Source organism: Cyprinodon variegatus, unplaced genomic scaffold, assembly GCF_000732505.1.
Source record: "Cyprinodon variegatus isolate N-32 unplaced genomic scaffold, C_variegatus-1.0 Scaffold175, whole genome shotgun sequence".
Classification (NCBI taxonomy): Eukaryota; Metazoa; Chordata; class Actinopteri; order Cyprinodontiformes; family Cyprinodontidae; genus Cyprinodon; species Cyprinodon variegatus.
In genome coordinates this window covers 590,677-614,523 of record NW_015150628.1, presented here as the reverse complement: position 1 = coordinate 614,523, position 23,847 = coordinate 590,677, and the positions used below count along the sequence as shown (strand labels likewise).

The 23,847-nt window shown below is 40.0% G+C and overlaps 2 protein-coding genes across 4 annotated transcripts; one reads left to right on the top strand and one right to left on the bottom strand.

The window, feature by feature from the left end:
• Positions 1-2,455: 2,455 nt before the first annotated feature.
• Positions 2,456-10,766, bottom strand: adsl (adenylosuccinate lyase). Its single transcript, XM_015378614.1, has 12 exons — positions 10,514-10,766; positions 6,955-7,158; positions 6,810-6,854; positions 6,564-6,643; positions 6,302-6,473; positions 6,172-6,218; positions 4,622-4,712; positions 4,457-4,526; positions 4,225-4,372; positions 3,954-4,134; positions 2,669-2,845; positions 2,456-2,597 (listed from the first exon to the last, which is right to left on the bottom strand). Exons 1-12 carry the CDS (start codon positions 10,655-10,657, stop codon positions 2,511-2,513), a joined length of 1,446 nt encoding a protein of 481 aa, XP_015234100.1. The 5' UTR covers positions 10,658-10,766; the 3' UTR covers positions 2,456-2,510.
• Positions 10,767-11,479: 713 nt separating this feature from the next.
• On the top strand, positions 11,480-21,536 carry LOC107087188 (GTPase IMAP family member 8-like). Of its 3 annotated transcripts, none has more exons than XM_015378611.1 (7): positions 11,482-11,784; positions 11,918-12,667; positions 14,448-15,003; positions 16,230-16,327; positions 16,500-16,631; positions 16,748-17,338; positions 19,675-21,536. In XM_015378611.1, exons 2-7 carry the CDS (start codon positions 12,637-12,639, stop codon positions 19,746-19,748), a joined length of 1,482 nt encoding a protein of 493 aa, XP_015234097.1. In that variant the 5' UTR covers positions 11,482-11,784; positions 11,918-12,636; the 3' UTR covers positions 19,749-21,536. The 3 variants fall into 3 exon arrangements, with proteins under 3 accessions (XP_015234098.1, XP_015234097.1, XP_015234099.1); XM_015378613.1 differs by having other exon boundaries at positions 11,501-11,634; positions 11,954-12,667; XM_015378612.1 differs by having other exon boundaries at positions 11,480-12,667.
• The last annotated feature ends 2,311 nt before the right edge of the window (positions 21,537-23,847 follow it).

Below are 23,847 nucleotides of genomic sequence, written 5' to 3'. Positions count from 1 at the left end.
CTTTCCCCTCACTCTGACCCTGCTTCCTCCCAACCGATGGATGGAGATTAATGCAGAATCTGATCGGATGTCCGGGTAGGAAAAGTCTGTAACCTACTGAGTGCATTCCACTGAATAGATTGACAGTCATCCCAGCTGAGCATGGAAAGCAGCACTGAGGAAGAGATGAAGGTTGGTAGAGTTAATAACATGAGAACAGAGCTTTACATCAGCATCTATGTGTGAAGGTTTGGAATATACACTTTTAGTGGATTTTAAAAGCTATTTTTAACCTGAATTAAACACTAAAGGATATAAAAGGGGAAATAGTGCTCCCTTGTGTTTACAAGCATGTAGTGTTGAGTTTAGAATTTGTAGAGCCTTTTTAACAATCTTAGCTGCAGATCTGGTTAAAGATTTAATAATATAAAGACTGAAATGTTTGATACTGACAAAACTTGTTAATTTTGTCAGCGATTCTCAACTTAAAGTAGATTTATACATCAAGTCTTTGTGTTTTGGGATCTGCAAGGATTTACTGATGTATTCTCTATGCAAAACAGACTATTTTATTAGTTTCCTTTAAATTTAGGTTGTTATTATCAAGCAGTTTGTTGGGTTGTTTGCACCACTGATTTAAATCCTTCCTTTTTAGCTCTGGATGTTTCAGGTTGACGTCCTGTTAGGGAGGCGAACCTCCGCCCAGTCTGGGAGTCCTTCATTTTTGTGCAAGGAAACATAAGGACACATCAGCCAAAGATGATGTAAGCCAAAGTTAGGAGTATAAAGAGGTAGAATATTTATTTATACCTGTTTAATTCTGCTGCAAAGTATAGGTTTTTTTTAAATACTGCTTGAAAAACAGTAGTTTTCAGGTTCAGACCTATTTTATAGACAGTCGAAGGCTGTCAATGTGCAAAAAATATCAAGTTCTTAAACATCTAATGTGTTTTATTTATTCTAAGCAACAAACACAATCATGTCTATATTGCAGCTCCACACACCATAATTGTCCTTTTAATTTTGTAATTCATGAATTAATATCAAACACATTTCATGATATCCTTTTTTATTCAAATTTGCAATAAGAAAAGTATCTAAATTCTTTGACATTTTAGATTAGAAGTTACTGCATCATTACTTTGAGTAGGAACTAGAAACTGTGCAGTGACTGAATTTCTAAGTTATTTTTTTTTTAGATGTAACTTAATTAAAAGAAGTTACCTTTTTTAAGTAACGTCCCCAGCACTGGTCAGCAGTTGCATTGTTATCCCAATAGAGCTGGAGGAAAGGAAGGAGTTAGGAAAAGGAAGCAGGATGCTTCCAGTCGATAGTTCATTTGATAGAGGGTATCCTGATGGTTTCCCACAATCCTCATGGAGTTTAACCTGTGTGACAGATGCTAATGTGTCGTCTAGATTCGGCACAGGAGTCCAGAGCTCCTTTCTTACACTTGATAGTGTCCTTACTGTTGCCCCTGCAAAAGGTGAAGGGATAGCAGCTAGGAACAGGAGCTATAATAAGATGGGTATCACTTCTTTTTACTTTTTTCCATTATACCTTGTATTTGTTTAATGTTTTTTCTTTTGTTTGTTTTATTAACCTGTAATCCATATTCAACCAAACTTGACTGTATTAGTCCAAAAGATTTGAAGAGTTATTTTATTTCTTTTTATATTTGTATTATTTGTTGTAAAATTCTTACTGTTGTGTTTTTAGGAAGGCAACTTCTCAGGAACAGATGAAAAATAGCCTCTTGGCTAATTCTGGTGCATTTGCAGCAATGTACTGTCCCTGTCAAATAAATAAAATAAAATAAACATTTAACTCCTTTCTTTCCTGTCTGTGGATTTAAAAAAAATAATAAATCACCCCAACAGCATGATAACACCTTAAACATGCCTTGAATTTGCGATTGTGTTCAGGTTGATGTACAGGATTATTTACTTTTTATTAAATCCACTGACTGGATCCCCTTCTTCCACTTTTTTTTTTATTATATGGCTTAAAGGTTCTCCCACCTGAGCTGTGTATCCCCGCAGCTCCTCCAGCATTGAGATGGACTTATTAACTGATCTTCTACTCAGTTGTCTCGCTGGCCAGCCTTTCACTTTAGGTAAATATGAACATCATTTTCAGATAATGGGTAGGGAAATACCGTATGTAGTCTAACAACACTGCTTTAAATTCCTAACTACCTCTTCTCGATCCGTTAAATAAAATCCTAATAAAAACTCTGAATAAAGACAGGCTGAAAACTAAAGAAGCTCAACATTCTCCAGAATTGATCCTTTAATAAACTATTGAATTGAAATAATAACCTCTTAATGCAAAACTTCAGTTTATTTGACTTCCTCACCAGTGTCATCTTTATTTCTTCCAGTATGAGGAAAATACTGCAGTAGCAGTCAGAGGAATTCAAAGCACATTTATCAAACAGCTTCTTTTATTGAGGTGTGCACAAACACCACAATGAACTGTTTATCTTCTAGTCTCTGTGCAGATCAGAGGCTGCAGGTTTGCCCATTCTGTTACAGCTCCAGTTCAATCTTCACATCCATCTTGGATTTGTAGGGCTCCAGCAGGGGGCGGATCTCTTCAGTCAGGAACCTGGCAACCTGAAGGAGAGAGGAAGAAGCAATTAGATGATTTTCAGAGACGATGTCCAAAACCAAACAAGCGAACACACCTGCTGTGGAGCACGGCCGATAAAGGTCTTAGGGTCCAACAGGGCATCCAGCTGCCCCAGGATGGGGGAGAAGTAGGGGTCTTTCTGGACTCTGGCCAGCAGGTCGTTGTCTCCACCTTCCTGTTTAACTACAGCTGCTGCCTCCTGGGACAGAACCCGGATCTTCTCGTGGCAGTCCTGGAGGGAAACCAGAGATCAGTAACCAGAGAAGTATTGATTTCTGCTTTGGCTACTTTAACATCAGATTTACTCTAATATCAGCGATAACCTGAGGATCTAAACCCTGGGCAAAACTATGTTCATCCTCATAGATTATTGGTGATTAACCAGAACTGAAGGGTTCAGTTCCAGCAGCTACAATCTGACCTAATAAGTTCTACACCTGTAAAATCCAGAAATCTGTGAAAAAGAACATTTTTAAGTCAACATGAAGTAGACTAAAAACAGCTTAAAAAGCACATGATGATTTGATCTCAAGATATTAAAGGAAATATAAAAACTAACGGACATCTATGAGTCTAACAAAATAATGTCATTTTTAAGAATATGTATTAAGATAACGTGAAACTATGAAGAACCTCTAAATGCTGCGTCAGTGATTCTACTAGAAGAAAGAGACCAAGAAGAGAAAGGTCTAAAGACGAATATGGATTTAAGTGAAAAAAATAAAAAACATCTTGATGATTAAAACATGATGCGCCTCAAGTAAAAAACTAACAGTATTTTCAACAGAGGAACAAGTAGAACATAATGGTGGTAGTATGATGCTGTGGGATTGCCTCGTTGTGTGAGGGCCTGGAAAACCAGCTGCTATGATAAAACAAAGAAAGCTGCTCCAAAGCAGCAGGATCCTGAAGAACAATAACCTTGGTCTTGTTATGGAACAAGACCAGGCAACTCAAAGTGGAATTAAATGCAATGCAGATGCTGTTGCATCACAATAAACAGGCTGTTACTCAAAAATCCCTCCAGTGTTATGAAATAAAATCAAAAATGAGCCGAAAATCCCGACAATGATGTAAACGACTAATGAATTAAGGCTTTTTGAAAATAATAGCTGTCATTGCTGGTAAAATCTTTTATTAGCTCTAGGGTGTGATTACTTTTCAGGCATGGCCATTTGGGTTTAAAAAGCATATTTAGCTCAATAAATAAAATCTAAATCTAGAATCTGATTTCTGAATTCACTTGGATTCTTTTTGACTCATTTTTATATTTGATTTGGGAAAAGAAAAGTAAAAACAGCAGCATCCATTAGGGGAGGAGCTTCTGTACCCCCTCCTACCTGTCTGTTCCCTCCAGCCTTAACCATGGCCATAATGATGTTCTCTGTGGCCATGAAAGGCAGCTCGTGGCGAATGTGCCTTTCGATGACCTTGGGGTAGACCACCAGACCCTCTGTGATGTTCTGCAGAGTGCTGAGGATGATGTCTGCGGTCAGGAAGGACTCTGGGAGGGAGATCCTCCTGTTAGCATCAAAGAGAAAACTCCAATCAGTCTAAAAGCTCAGAGTGATTACAACAACTTCTGTTATGTTGGTGATAATCCTAGCGAACCTGTTAGCACTGTCGTCCAGCGTCCTCTCAAGCCACTGGACCGAAGCCGTCTGCAGCGGGTCGGCCATCAGCGCCACCAGGTGACGTGCCAGGCTGCAGCAGCGTTCTGATCGCATCGGGTTCCTCTTGTAGGGCATTGCACTAGAACCTGCAAGGCAGAGCATCAACTTAAACCATTTACATCATCAAGCATGGCGTTTCTAAACAGCTAAGCGCTAACAAGCAAACAAACCGATCTGCTCCTTCTCAAAAGGCTCCTCTATTTCCTTCAGGTTGGCCAGCAGGCGGATGTCCGTACAGATCTATCAGAAAAAGCAAACAGGAGAAAAGGGGCTCATTTTCACTTAAACACCACTAGATGGAGACATTTCTAGATATTTCTACCCCCCAATAATACCTTGTGAACAGTGGCACCCAAACTGGCCAGGGTGGACAGACAGTCGACGTCTACTTTACGACTGTATGTTTGCCCAGTCACCAGGTAAGCTCTGAGGGAAAAATAACAGCAGAGGGATGACATTTGTTGGATGATCTTCACATCCAGGAAGCAGAATTTAAACATTACAGGCATAAAAAAAAAAATGAGAAAATCAAACAAATTTTCATTGAAAAGTAATAAAAAGAATGTGCTCCAAAAGCTTTTTTTATATCAGACTTATTCACTGTAACAATAAGACTGTGTCTTTCAGTTGGAAAGTTTGGGTTTGATTCCAGCCTCCTTCTATTATCTGTCACTGAGCCCCTGAGCAAGGCACTCAACTCTGAGTGGTCAGGATGATGTAGCAAAAAGCTTTGCATAATCAGGCTGTTTTAACAGTTATTTAAGCCAACTTCACATTTGCCTAAAAATGCAGCTTTTATTTTAGTAAATGATCAGCAGCCTGTTCATTTAAAAGCATTTCCAAGAGTCTAATCTGCATACACCAGCAGCACTTTCTTCCCACCAGGAGGCGGTATTTTAGCACAAATAGTAAAAAATAGAAAAGTTTCCAGAAGCCTTGCACGTTCCTACATGTTATCTAATATAATCACAATCTAAAATGTTATCTGACAACGACACATATTCCTCCATAGAAGGAAGAGGAATCTACATTTTTCCCCCAACATTAACTTTAAAGATGATAACATTTATTGGGGTTCGGCCTTCCTGTACAAGTGGAAGCCTTCGTAAGTCACCCAATTAGTAAATAGAGCCAACCAGAGTGAAATGAAAAGCATCACTGATCAATTAAACAGCAATGGTGGTTCAAGAGCAAATTTAGGGGGGCATTAAAACAATTAAGACAGTGACCCCCAAAAATAACAATGAAAAATATATTTTATTTTACTATATATTGTTTCATACAAAGAAAATATATTACATTTTTAATACATTTATTTTCTCTAATGGAATTCAATTATTCAATGTATCATTTTAAAAGTATTTCAATTCAATAAATGGGACATTTAATCATTCAAATGTGCATTTTTACAATTTAATGGTATATTTAATACTAGAATGATGTATTAGAGACAACTAAATGATTACATGTTCCAGCTATTTATTTCATGGTATATTTTGTTATTTCATGGCACACATTTTAGTATTTACTAATGTTTTTGACAATGACTCTGAAAACCATATTGTTGCTTTTGTTTATTTTTTTTACTGATATGTTTGCTCTTGATCTCCCTGTTTAATTTGCTTTTTTTGCTAATCAAATGTAAATACTGTATGCACTTTATTTCCTTTTTAATTTAAAGCTGTATCTTTGTGTTACTATAGATAGAGGTGTAATACGTGTAAAAGCCAATCAGCTTCGTTCCCTCCTTGCACCATTGTTTGTTTACAGCCCCCCCACTCTGAGGGATTCTGATTTTATCCACTTCACAACTATGGGGTTTATGTGTCATATTAACTCCTGATAAAAAAGACTGAATTTTGTGTTTTTCATATAAATATTTTACTTTTTGAATCCAGCCATGTCTGTCACCATCCTGTCCAGCTCCTCCACCTGTCAGCAGAAACAGGCAGATCACCGTCTTCAAATCTCCATCATCCCATTTTCATGTTATGCTTCTCATTCATCTTCCCTACCTTGTCATGGTCGCCCTGAAAGAGCTGCAGGAAGCTGGCCTGGGTCCCCGTCGTCCCCTTGACCCCCCGGAAACGAAGGTCGTCGCGGGCCCGCTGCAGGTTCCGCATGTCCATCGCCAAGTCCTGCAGCCAGAGGCACGCACGCTTCCCCACAGTGGTCAGCTGGGCGGGCCTGTGCAGAGAGGCGAGTTAGGAGAACCCAGGCTTAGTTGGTGAAAGTGAGAGAGGACGGATAAAAAGATGAAGCTGTGGACAGACTCACTGGTAGTGTGTGAACCCGAGCGTAGGCAGGTCTGCGTATTTCTCGGCGAAGTTTGCCAGCCTGTCAATGACTCTGGCCAGCTGGAGGAAGAGCGGTTATTATATAAAGCACTGCTATGTCATGTAAAGTTCTGATCTAGTGTGAAAACTGTTCCAGCTCGCTGGTTCATTAGCAAACAGCTGAGGCTGCGCTTAGAGGAACAGTTGGATCGGTGTGCTTGATTTCTGGACCACAGCTGAGCCTCACCTTAGGCAGAAGGATGTCAAAGCCATCACGCAGCATGATCAGATCCTGAGGAAGAGAAGGAAGATAAAACAAGGGGTGGAAATCTAATTCCAACAGGCAGCGGGGTTTCCCCACCCATCAGCTGGTGTTTAGAGGAAACATTTACAGTGTTGTCTCCGACATAACAGGACGTGGCTCCCAGATGAATGATGGCAGCGGCGGTAGGGCAGCAGTGAGCGAAGGTGTGGACATGAGCCATGACGTCGTGCCTGAGCTTCCGCTCCTCTTCTGCCGCCATGGTGAAGTCGATGTCCTCAGCGTGGCTCTCCATCTCCTGGACCTGGGCGTCGGTGATCGGTAGACCCAAAGCCTGAGAGGAATGACAGGACAGTCTCCACACTGCTGAGTTCAAACACCATTAGGAGTTCATCTCTAAAGCAATCTATATAGCTGTTTAGGTTTTTAGGAGAATTTGTCTGTCTGTCTGTGTTCAAGATGACTTGAAAAGTCATAAACGGATGTTAATGATATTTTTACCCAAGGTGAGGGGGAAATTAGCTACTTGGCAGAGGTCTGCCCTCTGCAAGTGCTTTTCTAGTTCAAAAACGTTTAACAAAAGGAAGGATGAGGTCAACTGAAGATTGACCAACAGATGGCCGCTCAAACTGAGCCTGGTTGTGCTGGAGTTTTTCCTCTCCACTGTCGCTACAAGCATGCTTAGTGGGAGGGATTGTATTTGAGTCAATGCAATCAACTGGCTTTCCTTAGATGGATAACTATGAATCAATCGGACTGTATCATCTGGTGAACTGTAAAGTGCCTTGAGATGACGCGTGTTAACATGTGCGCTCTATAAATTAACTGAATTGAATTGAATGTCCCTCATAATTAATAATGATATATATAGAACGTCCTAAAGGATGTTAAAACTATACAGTAGAAGTCATTTTAAAGCTCTTTTAAACTTTGTAGCTAAGCCTCTATGACAGAAAATCAGAGTTAAATGGATTAAATGCTTTGGCAACTTTTTTTTAGCGTCTTCCTAAGGAGTACATCGATATGAGGCGCAGGGAAGCAGGAATCAAACCAGCGACTATCCAACAGCCATATATGGTTAAAGTTGTGTCATCAAAATCTGCAGTGCCTGATATATTACGCGTTTCCATCAGGAGAACCACTGAGGTACAAACATACGTTCTGGGTTAGCGTAAATTTCAAGACCTAATAAAATGCTTGATTAGTTAAAACAGCTGATATATTTGTAAATCTCGTCAACAAGCTATTTCAACACAATCTACCTGCATGTTCAGCCTTTATAAATAGATTTGTCCTTTTCTCTGAGTCTGAGCCAAATGAAGGAGAATTGTATGTATAACTCATCCTCGTTTCTAACTGACAGCTCTGTAGCAGTGACTCTATGGGCCCAAACTACATGCAGGATAATAAAAATGTTAGAATTTGAGTGCAAAGTGCATCATTTACAAAGCTGGGTGACAGTAGAGTATCTAATCTCTTTCATATAAAACACAGACTGGTTACGAGGAGAAAATATACTCAATAACTTCTGTGTAGTTTGCTAATAAATACGAACTACTTTGATGACAGTAGTAGAGCGGAAGTAGCTAACAAACACTTCAGGGAGAAAATGCTGATCAGAACCAGAACAGCATTAATTAAATGGCTTTTACATTCTTCACTCACTTTTTTTTTTCATACATGGAAATAAAGACAACAATTGTAAGATAAAGTTCTGAATGCAACTCAGAAAAATAAAAGGATTGGATAAAATAAAGGATTACTCCTGCTCTAATATGCATACATCGTTTTATATGAGAAAAAAGATGATAATCGTAAAGCTGGTAAAACCTCCAGAGACCCTGGAAATTTACCATTAATGGAAATCGACGGAAATATTTGCCTAAAATCTTTTTTCAACATTTACATTCCTCCATTTAAAGACAGATGCATATGGATAGAAACGTACAGCAGCACTTTTAACTGTTTCAAGCATTATTTGGTTAACCAGTAAAACAGTTGTGGACGCCGGGATAAAGTTTGGACAAACATGTGAAGACATCATGAGATCTGCTAATATCTTGATTAGATGGGAATGTTTCTGTTCTCTGAGAGTCAGTGGGGATCTGATAACTGTGGGATAATAGAGAGGACTGAGTCCCCAGAGCAAACCACCGAAAACCAGCTCAGATCAAAGGTCAGACAGAAGTCAGCCCAGTTCTGCAAATACGTTGACTGAGAACACAGACGGAGGGGTTGCATTAAAAAAAAAAAAAAAACAAGGGTTCTTAACTCAAGCTCCTCAAGGGATATCTCTCGTTACAAGAATATACTGTGCTATATTCAAAGAGCCGCTACCATAGTAACACTGCGATAACCCCAAACAGTGAACGTGAATCCACATGGAGCCTGTCATGTGAGGCAGCACATGTGAGAAAGGGTCTGTCACTATTTAACCTTCACTTCATTCCTCTTTGCAGCTGATGAAATTATAGGATCTCCACAGATAAGCCGATGTCACACTCTGTGTTATCTAATGTTTTTTTTTCCTCATAGCTTTGCATAGATATATACGGTACTGACATTAATTGTGAACAATTTGTATTTCATAAAAGCTCTGCTTTTTACAATAAATCTCTAAATTTTATTTATAGATTTACTAATAACTAGCTAATAGAAAAATAATCAGTAGTGCATGTTTGTTGTTAATGCCATGTCTAGGGATGGGGTATAACAGTGTCCAGCATGCATGAAACTGATGCTGAAGATTTTCATCTGAACAAAGATTCATATCTTTATATGTCAGAGGAATATAATAGTAAAATAAAATAGAATCTGGAACATTTGGAAAGAGTTTTTTTATGCACCGATATCTGTGCAAAACCTAATATACCAGGAGTATGATTTGTTAAAAAGCTTAAAGTTAAAAATTGATTGTTAACTTCTCAGACTGAAGAATACTGAATTCAATATAAAGTGGAGGACTTAATGTCACAGCATCTCAGATCTTTTACTGTATTTGTCAAAAAATCAATGGTGTCCAAAGTTGGTCTTTGAAGGCCTGCAGATCTTAGATATTTCTCTTCTTTAAAGAATCTGATTCAGAAGATTGAACTTTAGTAAAAGTTGAATCTACTGTGCATTAGTGGGGAAATAAATCTGCAGGATCACCCTTGATCTAAACCATCCAGAAGTCACATGGCTGGTGTGCTTTGTGTTGTCTTTTTGCTGCTTAACCCAGACTTAAGTAGCATTTTATGAAGAAGAAAAAAACACCAGATTGATACTAGTATTTTTATTTATTTATTTTATTCTTTTTTTTTTTTAAATGTAAAGTTAATCAAAATAAAATTTCCAGAGGCTGCTTTAAGTTTATTCAGTTTCCTTATTCATCAATATGACCCAATAAGTGGGAACATGTGGATTATTGATCAGGCAATGATCCAAAATGCAACTTTTTTATGTCAATAGAAATAAGCAAAAAAGTTTACAGTCAATGGAGTGATGTCAACTTTCTTCTAAAAAAGTTATTCCGTTATTTTTTTTTTTTACTATTTCTATATAAATGTTGAACAGTTTAAACCTCTACAGACCCTCCACTCTTTCTGCACGCGCCATGGTCCCACTTTGACACTAAATTTAGACCAGGAAACCTGAGAAGTCTCCCTCAAGGTCGCAAACTTCACCAGAGTGGGTTTCAAGAAACAAACCTTCTCAGCTTTGGCCAGGAAGATCCACAGCTTCCTCCAGGTCGTGAACTTCTTCTTGTCGCTGAAGTTATAGGCCATTTCCTTGCTCGCGTATCTGGACACCAGCGGAGAGCGGTACTTCATGAACTCTTCGGCTCCCTCCATGTTTGCTGGAAGACGCTGTTAAAGACGAAGGTTCCACCGGAGAGCTGCTACTAGGACACACAGAAGCCGCCGTCCAGTCCGGGCATCACATGGACCTCAAGATTTGATGTTTTTACGGCATACGAAGTTCGCATACGGCCAATGATCTCGTTGCGACACCACTGAGCATACGTCAACGTCGCTTCCATCTTGTGAGTGGCGTTTTAATGAAACCGATTTAATTTACCGCTTTATTATATATTCCTGTGATGTGTTGTCTCTTCTCCATTTAATTAATAAGAAAGATATTTATTTCATTCAAAACCTTAACATGCATAGAATTGTTGTTTTTTTATTGAATTCACACAAAAGGAATTATTTATGCACCCTTTTTTTTTTTTTTTTTAGATAAATAGATCGTTTTTGTCCGTGAGCTGAAAGTAGGTTTGGGTCAAAATTTTTGTTTAGTTGCTTTTGCTGTTTTTAAGTCCACATGTGATTTTAGAATGCATGCCATAATAGTCACATGAGGGTTTTCCTTTCTACTTGTGGAATACATATTTCTCTGAGGTTTGCTGCAATTGAAAAGTCTTAGCATGGCGCTTCTTTAAAGCACATTTAAGACTGAAAGATGCAGTAACGATTTTGAGATCCTTTAGCCTACTTCATGCTGTCAGACAGGTCTTTTGAAATAATTTTCTTAATAAATATTAATAAACTATCCTTCCATTGTAGACTTTGTACTAATTTCTAACTGTACAATGTGAATAATACAGAACTGTTTTTCTTTTTTTTTTAATATTAAACTATTAATTTTTAATCCTGCTCTCTGAAAAACTCACTAGCCGTCTCTTGGGAGCATGCCATTCCCAAGATGGCAGACTCGTCTACCGTTCCCCGAGAGGTCGCATTGCGACAGTCTCAACGCTCTACGGCAGAGTGATCAAATCGAACTCCCTGGCAACGTTCAAGCGCCACTGCAGAAAAAAAACGTAAAAGTATGTCAACCAGTGCTTATAAAACGTCTCATTAATCTTATTGTCGTTTGAGAAAAGCACTATGATAATATATCAGTTTTGAGTTTTTTTCATCGGGGAATTGTGCATGTCTTAATTGATGCAGAGAGACGCTAATTTGTGTAATAAAGGGTATGTACAGATCAAGCTGATACCGCCTTGCAGCTATCTGCTATTTATAGTAGCTTTTATGTTATGCAATATGCCGTTCTGTGTTAATATTTAAATTAATGTTTTTTCTTCCCTGTGTTATTTCTGTCTACAGGGGTTATATAATTAATTGTGTTTGTGTGCTATGCAGCACCTGGGGACAACAGCCAGCTGTAAACAGAAGAGTCCTCCCTCTCCTTCCTTCCCTCTCTCACTCTTTACCCTGACCCTCCCTCTCTCTGTCTATCCTTCCTTCCATCAGTCCTCCAACTGCAGTCTGCATACAGGTCCATTCTGCTGCTGCTGCTGCTGCTGGGTGATAGGAGTAAGTGGGAGGAACATTTCCCCCTGCTTTGCCTGAGAAAAAAGGAAAAGAAATGACGAGACATCCTCTTAGAGCTGCAGAGGCAGGGTTACATTTGGCATCCAGTTTCCTGCATTGCACAATATCTCCCGTATACTTGGAGAGATAAAAAAGGAAAGGAAAAGGAGAAGCTGTTGGACGAGAAAGGAAAAGGATAAGGTGAGACACTAAAGAGGACAGAAAAGAGGGGTACGGGGGTTACAGAGATTAAGAAGGTGAGGGAGAAACAGCAGATTGCAGGAGAGATCTGAGAGAGGGAGGTGTGAGAAAAGAGTGGGAGTCAAGAACTTGAAGATGGAGTGAGTAGGACTGCAGTAGAATGAGGAAACGTAAAATAGAAGCCGAGAAGAAGCTGAGTGCACGCCCCTTCGCTTTCTGAAGAAGCCAGAGGACAGCAATCCACAGTGGAGGCGAGAAGGAGACGAAGGAGGGGGCCCGAGGAGGAGGAAGCCAGAGGTTCAACGCTTAAGATGGCTGCTGTGTCCTCTGCCTCTGACACCGGTAAGTAACGCTTTATCATCCGCTAGAACGCGTTCCGCATCATCAACCTTCATTTGACCACATCACTCACAGGAAACTCGCAGTGCTCTATCTTCCACAGTTTCCTCCATAAAGGGAAACTGTTGCACTGCTTGGAATTAGCCACACACACACAGAAAGTCTCATCAGCAGTCCTCCACGGGAAGAAATCAATGAAGTTTCCTCAGCTCCTCATATTGTCCTCATCTCTCCATCCCCTCAGGGGCATCATCCCTTCTGCTGCCAGCTGCTGAGCATCCACATTCAGCCCTGATGCCATTTCATCATAATGCCTCCTGGACTTCATACTTTTTGACTCAGGGTGTATGATAATCACCACGTTCCTGTTTTTTCCACAGGTGCCAGTCGCATTGACCCCTCTTATGAGTTCTTTATAGATCCCTCTCGGCCAATAGGACAGCACTTCGCCTTTTCATGCGAGGCTTCACAAGGTTGACGCAAAGAAAGGAATCTTTGAATTGAATCTTCCTGTTTTTGGCCCTCTTCTCTCCACTTCACCCCACATGTTTCCCTTGGATTCATGTCTGGGAAATTTATTCAGTGTTTGTGTTGAGCTGTTTCGCCTTCAGTTCTCCTGATGAAAGAATTTTCAGTAGTGATGCACTCCCTTATGACTCCACGGATCTTTTGAAGAAAAACTGTCCCACAGCATCACAGATCCTCTTCTGTGCTTTACCTTTCCACGCATTATTCTTCTGATTTATGCCAGACCCACTAGCAGCGTTTTTTTTTTTCTAAAAGACCGGGCGTCCCACTCGTCCCTGTGGATTAGTGTGGAGGAAAGGGCCTCCCCTTCTTTTAAAAACAGAAATTGTTTAGGGGTGGGAATCTTTTTTTCCCGCTCACATATTTTCAGTGATAACTACATTGTGGAGTGTAATGTGTAAAAAAGATTACATTTTTATCACGGATATTTGATGTTAAGTGTCATTTTCTGCAGATGGAGGGATGTCTACCAAAACAAAACCAAAACGGTCTCTTTAATAATAAAAAAAAAAAGATATGAAATCAAGTTGGATTATGTCAAACGTGCCATCTTAAAATACCTGACTATAGTAAGGGATACATTCATAATAAGAATACTTTAAAGGTCTTTGATTGGCTGAATATTCTGATAAATCTAAACACATTTTGAATACATTAAGATTACATTTGACCTTTTTTTTTGTTTGTTTTATTTGGTGCAATCATAGAAGAAATAATGTCTGCTGCTAGAGCCATGCCACCCTTTCCTGCAGTGCTTTTACCATCCTGGAAAGTATCATTTATTGGTCATTTTTAAGCTTTTTTGCCACTGTTTTCATTGTCTCATTAAGAATATATGCAGGTTTACACAGGTGGATGGTTCCTGACCTATAAAACCCAATAAGAACTCACTTTACACTGCAAAAAACAATCTAAAAAAGAGAAAAACATTCTTAAAATAAGTTCATTTACACCTAATTTTAGTAGGTATATGAGATGATCGGCCAATAAAATTAGTGTTTTTACCATTAAGAAAAGATAAATAGATCTTATGGTCTTGAAATAAGACACTGCAGTTGTTTTTTCTTATTTTAAATATAAATTGTCTTATTCCATAGGGAATGTGTCTCATTTAATGGCTGAATTCAAGAAAATGCTGTTTTTTTATGAAAAAAAATTAGCAGTTTGATGACATTTTCTCATCTTCCCCATTTTTTAAGATTTACTAAGATCTATTAATCTAATGTTTAGAGTTGTCCTCTCTTTTTCTCTTTAGGGGACCACCGGGGTCGCCACCCCCCTGAGCGTCGGCTGCTGATCCTCGGTGGGCCCCGGTCGGGCAAGACCTCCTCCGCCAACACCATCCTGGGAGACGAGATGTTTGACGCCGGGATAGAGACGACCCACAGCAACGTGGGTCAGATGGAGATCTACGGCCGACGGGTCACGGTCGTTGATACTCCATCTTGGGCCATCCCGACGGATCACGAGGACGACGAAGAAACCGACACAGACGACAATGCCGGCGCCGAGTCTGACAGCCCCGCTCGGCCTCCTCCGAGCCTAGACAGCGAGGGCCCCTGCATGGGGGCCATCCTGTGCCCCCCTGGACCACACGCCATCCTGCTGGTGGTGTCCATCACCCAGCCCTTTGGGGACAGAGAGAGAAGAGCTGCAGACGACCAGCTGGGAGCTCTGGGCGGAGGAACCTGGAGGTACTGCATGGTCCTCTTCACTGGAGTGGACCAGCTGCCCAAAGGCGTCTTCATCGAGGAGCACATAGCCAACACCGGAGAGGCCCTGCAGTGGCTGGTGGAGAGATGTGGAAGCAGGTACGACAAATAAAGAGTTTAGTGTGTTTAACTCAGATAGTTTGGTAGAACCGAACAGTAAAAATAAAAGCCATCAGGGCTTTTAGATAAACACCTTAAACGATCTGAGTATTTCTCAGCTTTAACTTAAACACATCCATAGCTAAACAGTCCTCTAATTTTCAGTAGAAGATCTTGTTAAACCTTAAAATAAAGAAAAATCAAGAGTAATAAAGCTGGTATGTACTTATTTATATTTCAGGTGATGCTTTGTCGTCTCTGCTGTCTTAGGGAACAGAAAACCCCATAAACCTTCCTCATTGTGATGCACCTCACAGCCCAGACTTTAATATCATTTAGAAAAAAGAAGAAAAAAAGACCTTTAACTATGAGTCATCTCGTTCACGACAAACCTTTTTAATCACATTTCTGATGAAAGCACACAAGGCTTTCTTCTTCATCAGTGTGAGTAAACATGGTCCAGCTAAAATCAGAATGACATCACTGTTTAGAAAGATTAGCTTATCATGGGGATGAGTCTTTCTAATTTGCATGCTGCTTTGCACAAGTTTTCCCATCTCTTTACTTCATTTGCATTTTTCCAATTAAATCAAACTATTCTGTAAAAGAAAAAACATGATAAATGGAGACAAACTTATTTACCTATTTCCTCTTGACAAATAAGGTAAAGCAAGTAATTAGTGCATTATTTTCAGACCTAACTCAAGAGAAATTTCAATTACTGAAATCTTAATTATGTTTTTGTAGAAAACAGTAAAAAAATCTTAATTTTCAACGTTTTAAGAGTTAAATAATTGGTTTAATTTGAAAAGAGGAGGAAAAAGTTTTAATCAAAAGGAAAAAAAGATGCGTGACCGAGAGCGTGGCTGTAAAAACACTAGTACACTCACCGTCACCTTTAAATATAACGGCAACTCTGGAGGAGCTGCAAAGGATTATGGCTCACATCTGTCAGTAGTAGGACTGTTTACTTTTCGACCAATCAGAGGCATGCTTAAATGATGCAACAACGTGGAGGAAGATGTTGTAGTCTAATGAGACGATTGCCTTCGTGCAAACTGTTACGAGTGGCAAACAACTTTACATCAGTTTGCAAAAACTATTTGTAGGTGAAACATGGTGGTGGCAGCATCATGGTCATCTTGACCCTAAACACTAACAGTCTCCATATTTTATTTGTAAAATGATTAAAGAAAAAAAAACAGTTTTATTTTTACCTTTTGCAGGTATCATGCCTTTGATAACAACCTTAAAGAATCAGAGGAGAACACCCAAGTACCTGAACTGATGGAAAAGGTGGAGGAAATAGTCACAGACAACCAAGGTTTGCAAATATCCCTAATTTCCCGGCTTATTTAAATGAGTAATTTGGTCGTTATAAATAGAAGCGCTGCTTTTATCCTTCATGCTATATATGGTTATTAAAGCAGCCTCTATTTGTGTTACAGAGCTGACCTAACCTGACTCAGTGAATTGTTTATTGCTGCCTTACACAGGCTGGTACTTTGAGGTGAATGAATTGATCTTGCTGGAAGAAGAGCAGGCCCGGAGAGCGCTGGAGGAGGAGAGGATGAGGATGGAGGAGCACGCCAGGCAGAGGGAGCAGATGATCGGAGGACCTCCCCGAGGTAAGAGGGGGGCATGAGTTGTTATGCTGCTCAGGCGAAAACAACAGACCAGATGGTTCCTCTGGGGAGCGCTCTGTACTTGATTCCATTGTTTCTTTTTGTGGTTTCATCTGCAGAGTTGAGGTTGCTGCTGCTGGGTTGGAAGGGCGTCGGGAAGAGCTCAGTGGGGAACTCTATCCTGGGCCGTCGTTTCTTCGAGTCGGGTCAGGAGACGGAGCTGTGTCTGAGAAGGCAAGCGCTTGTGTGCGGCCGCCGGGTCACCATTGTGGACACCCCGGGCTGGGACTGGTTTTCAGTTAGCAGGACCCCGAAGCGGATCCGACAAGAGTCTCAGCGCGGGGCCGCCCTCCTCCGACCGGGGCCACACACCCTGCTGCTGGTCCTCCCAGTCGTCTCATCCCTCACGGCCAGGAAGAGGAGGACCCTGCTGGCTCATATCGAGACTTTGTTCGGAGACAACGCGTGCCTCCACACCATGGTGCTGTTCAGCTGCGGCGACTGGCTGGGACACACGCCCATCGAGGAGCACATCCTCCGGGGAGGAAGGGAGCTGCAGAGACTGCTGGAGTACTGTGGGAACTATTACCACGTCCTGGACAGTAAGACGCCCGGCAAGGACAGGAGCGTGTCTCTCCTTCTGGACAGGATAGAGGAGATGATCAGGGAGAACGGCGACAGGGCCTTCCTGCCCATCCAGACAGAGTGGTGTAAGTCGCGCTGCTTCTCTCTCAGCATTCGTCACATATCTGAGGGGCTACAAAGGTTTTGTGCAACTCAGATTATTTTTTATTTTTTTACACTTTCCACCCATAAAGATTTCATTCGCTAATGCTTTTCTTTATTTTATTTTTTTAAACAAATAGGTTTTATGATCCTCGTGCAATTTTTTTCACACAAAACAGAATAGATTTAAAAAAAAAATATTGCATTGATTTGCCTCAAAGAGCATATAATCTTTTTAAATAACCCTGGCCTGATTATTGCCAGACCTGTAGACTTAAAAAACCTCAAGTCCAACCTGTCTGACAACACGAAGTAGGCCTAAAGACCTCTGACTGACAGGTGTCAGGCAGGTAACACCATGCAGAACTCTTTCTAAGGATTTAGGTCTCCTTTGATCCACAATGAGAGAGAAGATGGAGCAGTTAATAAACTTTCCCAGGAGTGGAAGGACTTTTAAAATTATCTCTAGATCACATTAGCGAAGCATCAAGGAAGCCATAATAGAAACCAGAGTAACATCTAGAGCAGTGCAGACCTCACTTTAGTTATTAGAATTCATTATCCAACTATAAGGTAAAAGACTGGAATAAACTGGCATTCATGATAAAACTACAGCTCACCAAAAAATGCCATCTCGTCATTAACATGCGATTGATAATCCTCAAGGAGCGAGGAGGATAAAAGGAGAAGAGAAAATGTCACATTAAGGACGATTAGTCTTGTTATTCTGTGAAACCAACAGACAGAGACCATTAAAGTTATCAGACATGGTAGTGGAAGTGTGATGGTCTGGGTCTCCTCGGCATAATGGATTGAACTATGAATTAAACACCACATATAAAAACGTGTTAGAAGATGTAAAACATCTAAGTGTGACAAAAAACAGAAGAAGCTTTTCCTCCATTTGTTTACTTTCCAGAGTTTGCCTGTTTCTGAATAATTTGGTAAAGAGCTTTTTTTTAGCGGAGGAGAATAATGTTCCCTCATGCTATTATCACACTCAATGTTTCAGTCCTTCAGCCCACCAGCTCTGGAGTTCAGACATAATATTTTAACCCATTGACCTGTTTACTGTAGTCCAGCATTGATGACATACACTTATTTGGAAATAGTATTCATGGTGCATCATAAAGAAGCGCTAAAGTTGCACCCACAGTTAGTCGCCTGATGCTTTTATGTTTTACTTTAATAAGACATCGAGCTGCAGCCCGTATGTCTGAATCAAAGGGGATTCAGATAGAAACGTTTATCCAGGTTTTTACTTTCATGGCTCCACCGTTAAAGTTGTGTTTAACTTGCCAAATTTCACATAAACAATTAATATATATCAAACATTTTGTATAAAATGATATTAAGAAATAATTGTATCAGATAATTACTGTTGCTTTAATGATTGATACCACCACTTAAATATATCGTTCCCCCCTTTATGTAATCAAAAAGCACTCATCAAAGCACACAGCTTCCTTTAAGAGAGAATGGCCCACAGCATTACAGTCCTACACCGTGCTTAGCCTGAGGTTCTTTCCTACTTATTATGTTTCACACCTGACCCATCTGGATTGTTTTTTGCAAAGAAAAAAAATTAAAAAGGCTGAAATTTAAGCCTCCTTTAACATCATAACCCAGCCTAGTCATTTCAACCTGCCTGCTAGTCATTGGGGATCATCTGGTCATCCTCATATCCTGTCTGTCCCTTGCTGCTGCTGAAACCGTATCACCTCCCACACTCCTTCTACAGCTCAGGTTAATTATGATCTACCTAATGGGATGTCAGTTGTTCGATTATAGACTACAGATTGACCAAAACTTTTTTTTTTTTTTGCGGCTGCTACCTATTTTTTTGTTATTCTTTTTTTTGCTTGCTGTTGTTTGCTGTTTTTTTTTTCAGGTATTTATTTTTTTTTTCTTTCTCTGCATGGTGGATATTATTTGTTGATTGATTTTTTTTTCTTTAAGCAAGAAACATTTATTTAATAGAATGAAACAAAAACTAACAATGAAATAGCAATTGTTGAGAGCAGATTCCTGTGATCTCAAGGCATGGCAGCTGAATGGCCTAATGAATATTCAACATATTGATCTAACTCTATTAGAGACCCCTTTCAATTAATCAATTACCTTCTGATGGATCCGAATTAATGTTTTATATTTGTTATGGTAGGATAACAAAAAGGTGATCCTAATCCAGGGCAGTAGGTATAAGCTCAAATAAATAAGCATTTACAAAGATTTATATGAATTTTAAAAAATAAACACAATTATTCATCTGATTTATTTTAACACAGCATTGTTTTTTTTATTGTTGCTGTTTTTACAGTGAGCGAAGAGAGCTCCTACTCCTCAGACAACACCGAACCAGAGGACGACTGCCGGGGATGCCAGCTGCAGTGACCAAGCGGCCCCGATGTTGGCGGGGAGCGTTCCCTGGCGTTGTCTTCAGTAGGCCCCAAACATCACCTCATGTATCCCTCCACCTCATCCCTCGGTAATTCTGACGAGATTCAGGGAAGAACAAGAAATGGTTCAAGAACAAGAGTTGTGACACTCAGCTCTTTGTTATAAAGACCATACCCACTGTTCACTCAGCTCAGAAAAACTCGGCCTTTACTAACCCCACCTGAACACCAATGGGAACAGACACTCTGCTGCTGTTAAAGAGACATCTGTAATATCTATTTTGATTCTGATTAAACCGCAGTGGGTGTGGGATTCCTGATATATGGAAGAGAAGATGGTGCCTTCATACTGTTGTCTCCGACTGCAGCGGGTGTACAAAGGTGAAGCAGAAACCGTGCTTCACAGGCGCAGCTTTCATCACGTCTGCTCCGCATTCATATCCTGGATATTAAAATTGCCTTCATTAGAGTATGATTAGAGTCTGCTCAGGGAGTCAGGGGTTGAACTGATCCCTTCAGGGGAAAACAGGACACATTTAGAGAAAACGCAGATCGACGCTGTTTGCCAAAATGAAGGCGGGAGTCATGTCACGAATCCATCAGGAGAAATTCCTTGGGTTTATATGAAGCACTTAAAAAATAGAATTAATGTAAAACAGAGTGCATTCTGTTACACCGTTCCTTAGCCTTCTTTCTCAAGGAGAACAAAAGAGTGGAGGGAAACCTGCAGCCAAAACCATGCAGCCTCAGATCCCAGCGGAGCAGCATAGGCCGTCATGCATCCAGCGCAAATATCAACCAGGTAGATTCATCTCCGTGCCTCAGCATCAAAGCGTGAGGGAGCCAACCAAGCGGCTGTATCCTTAAAAATGCTACGACAAGCTTTCGCATGCTACACAAACTAAATAACCTCATGAACCATTCAGAGCTTTTACTACCTGCTAACCTTTTTCTACATTCACCACACATCAGTCCCTTACATGCTTGGTGGTAATTCTTCCTTTTTTGTTTGTTTTTTTGATGACCTAAAGTAATATTTAAATGTATATTGAGCTGTCGGCGGCATGTAAAGACACCGCATGCGAACAAAGAGTGCCTAAAGAGTCGAAGGCAACCTCACTTCTTATTCTTCTTACTCTTGTCGTGACTGTTTTCTGGCCCTTCCACCTCATCTTTCACTAATGTGAGAGAAAGTGGAAGAGGGAGGGGAAGGAAGTTAACAGACATAGAGGTAGACGCCTGTTCAGAAAGTGACGGACACCACTGCCAGGCAGCCGAATCTCCTTTTTCTATACATGACGTGAAGAACAAAAGACCCCCCCTTCCTGCCAGCCTAGCCCTGTCTGTGTTTCACTGACTCCTGCGCTTCTCTTAGTGACGTAGGCTACAGCAGCACTTATTGTGACGAGCATGCCTTTAAACCTACCAGGATGTGGCAAAACTCTCACTGTGAGTCTTGCTTTACTTGTGAACATGTGTATAATTGCAATGTGAAAATACGTGAAAGCTTAAGCTTATAGCAAAGCATTTTGCACTGTGTAAGTTCTACCACCTTACTGCAGCCAAAGTGACGTTACTGACTGTGGTAAATCTTGTATCGCCATCAGAACTTTGTTCATCCTCTGACAACAATAAAAGGTTCTAATATATTGTTGGGTATTTCTGCCTTTGATTTTACGGCCTAACTTTGCTGATCTATTCTGAATTCAATGTATTCTGACGGAATTTGACAAACCGACACGATTATCAACAGTTATCCATCCTGAAAGTGGCAAATACATGGAAATTGCTAGAAAAAAAAAATGGCAGATTTCTTTTTGAATTTTGGTTATTGTCTGTAGATGAAATTACGATTTAATTTACATTTGTTGGGAGATTAGATTCAGTTCATATTGACATTTTTTTTTTTAAATTTCGCTATACAGTACTATTTCACACCTCGTATTTAAAGAGATAGATCTATCTCTGTTTTACAGAGGATGTACGGAGTTGCTTAATGTCTGCAAGACTGCAAGAAAAAAAATGTAATATTCTGAGTTTCTACAGTAGATATACAGTGAGGACACCCTGCTATTTTGCAAATTCTCCCTTTTAGGAATCATGGAGGGGTCTGAAACTGTCATTGTAGGCACATGTCCACTGTGAGAGACATCATCTAAAAATAAAATCCAGAAATAATAATGTATGATTTTTTAAACTATTTATTTGTATGATACAGCTGCAAATAAGTATTTAGAAAATCAATTAATCAGTTAATATTTGGCACAGTAGCCTTTGTTTTCAAAGGCATCCACAGGAGGGATTTTGGCCCACTCCTCCACACAGATCATCTCTAGATCAGTTAGGTTTCTGGGCTGTCGCTGAGAAACACAGAGTTTGAGCTCCCTCCAAAGATTCTCTATTGGGTTTAGGTCTAGACAACTTTCAAAATAGAAGCGTGTTCAAATACTTGTTTTCCTCACTGGAGGTGGTTATCAATAGCATCAAGTAATATTTTCCAAAGGAAACTGTGATCAGATTCGGTCTGAGACCAGAACCCTGTGGAACATGTAAAATAAACCAGATAGATAGATAGATAGATAGATAGATAGATAGATAGATAGATAGATAGATAGATAGATAGATAGATAGATAGATAGATAGATAGATAGGAGTTTTAAAGCCCAGCATGTTCCTATTCTCTCAATGTTTCATAGTTTCAAAGCTAAACCCAGACTCATCAGAAGCAGAGCAGAAAGAGGATATTTGCTGAGGTCAGCGACGAGGCCCTTTGTAACATTACGTAATGCCTCCCCCCCAAAAGAACTGAATAAAAATATAAAAAAAACAATTCAGCTTTACTTTGGAGGAGAGAAGAGTAAGGGGTTTAACCACTAGATGGCAGCTGAGTAAGCATGATTCTATTACAAAGGAATTATGTCCATCAGAAGGACAATTTGATGCAGGTTTCCTATTGTGGTCACCATCCTCACTTCTATTAATTAGTAGCATGCAGAATCCAGAAAGTCCAATTGGCCCCCACCCTTCATTCCCTTTTCCCGGGAGAAAAGGATCTGCATGTATTGCTCTGCACCATTTTCTCCCTGGCACGTTTCCACTCTGGTATAGATCCCCCCACCCCACCCCCTTTAGCTTTCTGGACCACAGCCCGGGCCAATTACTGCATGTCCACCGAGGGCCTGTTATAAGACGAATGCAAGCATTTTGTGGGTAATGTTGTTTGGACTTGGCCTGCGTCAGCATCTAAACCAACCCTGCAGACATTGTGACAAAATCTGCACTTTTGTTTAAGTTGCACAGCTTTAACTAAACTGAGACTTTTAATTTAGTCAATATCAGAACTAGATCCATTCAGGACAAGTCCATTTCCACGGTTTTTAGTTTTGTGCGAGCTGGAAAGTTACTTCACATGACTGTCACTTGATTTCATGTCATGTGCATCAGTTTGCTGCAGGTCAGGCGGGCTTCATTACCATCAATTACCCAGGTCTCTAACAGACGCACATCTTTTCAGCTCACAAAAAAATAATATAATATCAAGTGCACATAAAGTTTTCGTTCCTTTGACTAAATTCCCAATTCATAAGACCGATGACAGTTATGATAAAAAGATGGAATTACCTCAAGGTACCTGAAGTGAGTGGGACCATATGCCTTCTAAGAATAAAAAAAACATAATTCAGTTTATTTTATTCACTCAGCAAAAATTCAATGCTCATATATACCAAACATGAATATTTCCTATCTGGAAATGTACAGCAGGTCGAATTAGTGTCCCTACCACTTTGTCTTTTGAAACATTTAATGTAACAACCTTAAATTTTAATGTGTTTTATAAGACTTGTTTCTAACAGACAGAAAAATAACTAGTGCAAGATTGTGAAGTGGAAAGAAAAAGGAAGTGGTTTTCAGATAATTCAAGCCACGAGTTCTCAATTGTATTTAGGTCATTACTGTGTATTCTCTAATAGGTTTACTTCTTATATCACTTTCACTATTCATTTTCTCAGAGGGGATGATCCATCAAAGTGATGATCATTGTTTCCCTTCACACATCACATTACGCATTAAAAGCCAAAAAGGTCACTTTTATT

Excerpts from the sequence above, each read along its gene's own strand:
- adsl (XM_015378614.1), bottom strand. The coding sequence starts at position 10,657 with ATGGAGGGAGCCGAAGAGTTCATGAAGTACCGCTCTCCGCTGGTGTCC. Across the intron at positions 4,527-4,621 it reads TGGGTGCCACTGTTCACAAG|ATCTGTACGGACATCCGCCT; the intron begins GTATTATTGGGG and ends TTTTTCTGATAG. Across the intron at positions 4,135-4,224 it reads CTGGACGACAGTGCTAACAG|GAGGATCTCCCTCCCAGAGT; the intron begins GTTCGCTAGGAT and ends TGATGCTAACAG.
- LOC107087188 (XM_015378612.1), top strand. The coding sequence starts at position 12,637 with ATGGCTGCTGTGTCCTCTGCCTCTGACACCG. Across the intron at positions 15,004-16,229 it reads GTGGAGAGATGTGGAAGCAG|GTATCATGCCTTTGATAACA; the intron begins GTACGACAAATA and ends TACCTTTTGCAG. Across the intron at positions 16,328-16,499 it reads AATAGTCACAGACAACCAAG|GCTGGTACTTTGAGGTGAAT; the intron begins GTTTGCAAATAT and ends TGCCTTACACAG.